A 2,684-nucleotide genomic window follows, 5' to 3' on the forward strand; every position below is an offset into this window, starting at 1 on the left:
GCAATTTTAGCACAAAATAAAATTTTGACTCAGCAAATTGAGGCATTAACCAAGGAAATTTCAAAACTGCCTCAAGAATTACATGCAGTAAGTTCTCTGTCAATTCATAATCAAGCTTTGAAGTGTGATTTTTGAGGGGAGATCATCTTAATGGCTAATGCTTTTACCAAAATCCATCAGAGGAAGAAGTTCAATATATGAATAATCAAGGAAGGCAAGGTGGCTTTTCATCTAACTATCCAACTAACATGGCTCATGGGTGGAGGAATAATCATAATCAAGGTTTTGGGTGGAAGCATGAGATTGGATCATCTAAAAGGCAAGCTCCTTATCAGCAACAACCACATTATCCTTCCATTCATGAGAGAACATCCAAATTGGAGGATACTTTTGAGAAGTTCATGCAAGCCTCTTTATCAAACCAGAAAAATACTGAAGCATCAATAAGAAATTTAGAGACACAGGTGGGGCAGCTGGCTAAACAGTTAGCTGATAATCAAGGAAGTCAATTTTCAACCAATACACAAACAAATCACAAGGATCATTACAAGTCTATCACTACTAGAAGTGGGAAAGTTATAAGAAAAGGAATTGGGGATGATTTAGTTGTTGAGGAGGAGGTTTTAAAAGATAAAGAGAGTGAAAAAGAACAGATTGAGTGTGAGGGAGGAGAAAGAAGGAATAAGGAAGATTTTGTAGATGTTGGAGAGGAAATAGAAAAAAAAAATGAAAAACAAGGGAGGAGTGTTCCTATAAAAGATGTACCTTATCCACATGCTCCTACAAAGAAATGCAAGGAAAGACAATTTGCAAGATTTATGGATATTCTCAAAATATTGCAAATTAACATTCATTTTACTGAAGCTCTAAAGCAGATGCCTACATATGCAAAATTCATGAAGGAATTATTGACAAAGAAAAGAAAAATCAATGACAAGAGATAGTTGAATTGGAAGCTAGATGCAGTGCTATAATTCAAAAATCATTACCACAGAAATCTAGAGATCATGGAAGTTTCACTTTGCCAGTTACCATAGGAAATCTCACTGTTGGAAAGGCATTATTGGATCTTGGAGCTACTATTAATTTGATTCCTTTATCAATGTTGAAGAAAATTGGAGATGTAGAAGTGAAACCAATAAGAATGACTTTGCAGTTGGCTAATGGATCAATCAAATATCCACACGGAATAGTTGAAGATCTGTTGGTAAAGGTACATAAATTTCTATTCCCAGTAGATTTTGTTGTAATGGATATTGAAGAAGATGTTGAAGTACCTTTGATATTGGGAAGACCATTCATGAAAATTGCCAAAGTTATAATTGATGTAGACAAAGGAAGATTGAAGGTTTGTGCTCACGATGAAGAAGTAAGTTTTAATGTTTTTAAAGCAATGAAATATTCAAATGATCAGAAAGAGTGTTTCAGAGTGGATGTGATTGTTGTTGAACCTTTAATGACGTTAATCAAGCATCAAGCTATATTACGTTAAACGAGCGCTTGCTGGGAGGCAACCCAGTGTTTTGTTTTGAAGTGTGTCTTTAATTTTTGTTTTGATTTAGTAGTATGTTTTAATATTTTATGTCTTTAAAACCAGTTTGATATGTGAAATGGCCATGTAGGTTTGAATTGTTAGGTGAAATGAATGGATGGAAGAAAGTTTAGAAAGGTTTGAAACTTTTGGCAAAGACAAAATGAAAATTTTCAAGAAAATTTCATTGCAGGGTAATTTAAGCTTAAGCTAAAACTTTTAGCCTAAGCTAGTGTACCGACCAGGTCATCGGGTGTGATGACGTGGACAAGAGAAAGGTAGGTGGTCAAGAAGTCAACATAGTCGCCGTATGTAGAAGCGGGGTTCTGCAGTATACATAATTGGTTATCGCCGAGATGTGTCACCGCCAAGATGAGTCATCGCCCAAGAGAAGGACATCGCCTAAGCAAGACATCGCCCAAGCGAGACGTCGCCCAAGTAAGAAATCGCCCGAAGAGTCAACCCGCGAGACAGAAGCATTTCACAGAGAAGAGGGCCCACACGATGGAATAACCCTAAGTTGGGTGGCGGCGCTGTGGGACCCTCCGCACAGAATAAACGATCAAGTCAAAGGGGCACGTGACAATGCCCACGTGCTCATTAAAGATCTCCAAGGAAGGCTGCATGCATGACACGTGATTAATTAGGGCACCCAAATAGTATGATGGCGCGAGAAATACAGCGCTTAAGTTAGAGCCCAAGTGGCCGCAAGGTTATTCATTGCACTCTAGATAAGGGAAGTCCATGGGCCAGATACGCTAAGATCCTAAGGATAGCGGCGCAAAGACCTTCTCCAAGGAACCCTAGATAAGAGCAGCAGCGCAAAGGTAAACCCTAGTTTCCACCTATATAAAGTGTTGAAGATGGTTGCTGCCCCTTCAAGATTGTGTTTGATGAAGTCTTATATGTAGTGTTTGATGAATTCTTATATGTACATTTCTTTTGTTTTTTGCTTTGCTTTAAGTATGTCTTAGGTAGTGCTTAGAGGTTGTCTAAGAGTGGGCTTTTTGCTGAGTAACTCACCTCATAACCACTGGCCATGTGTTAAGAACAAGCATAAGTTTTCTTAAACTGTTTTTTCACATGTTTTACACAAAAACACGTTTACTGCATAAAAATAAATCTGTTCTTTTCTAAATAAACAAATTCATTT

The 2,684-nt window shown here is 37.6% G+C and overlaps 1 protein-coding gene across 1 annotated transcript; it reads left to right on the top strand.

Moving 5' to 3' along the window:
- Positions 1-248: 248 nt before the first annotated feature.
- Positions 249-1,492, top strand: LOC137838765 (uncharacterized). Its single transcript, XM_068647992.1, has 2 exons — positions 249-887; positions 995-1,492. Exons 1-2 carry the CDS (start codon positions 249-251, stop codon positions 1,490-1,492), a joined length of 1,137 nt encoding a protein of 378 aa, XP_068504093.1.
- Positions 1,493-2,684: the final 1,192 nt, after the last annotated feature.

Source organism: Phaseolus vulgaris, chromosome 4 (genome assembly GCF_000499845.2).
Source record: "Phaseolus vulgaris cultivar G19833 chromosome 4, P. vulgaris v2.0, whole genome shotgun sequence".
In the NCBI taxonomy this organism is placed as follows: Eukaryota; Viridiplantae; Streptophyta; class Magnoliopsida; order Fabales; family Fabaceae; genus Phaseolus; species Phaseolus vulgaris.

Bases quoted from the DNA above. Each gene is read 5' to 3' on its own strand.
- LOC137838765 (XM_068647992.1), top strand. From the start codon at position 249: ATGGCTCATGGGTGGAGGAATAATCATAATCAAGGTTTTGGGTGGAAG. The intron at 888-994 runs GCAAAATTCATG...TCATTACCACAG, and splicing joins TAAAGCAGATGCCTACATAT to AAATCTAGAGATCATGGAAG.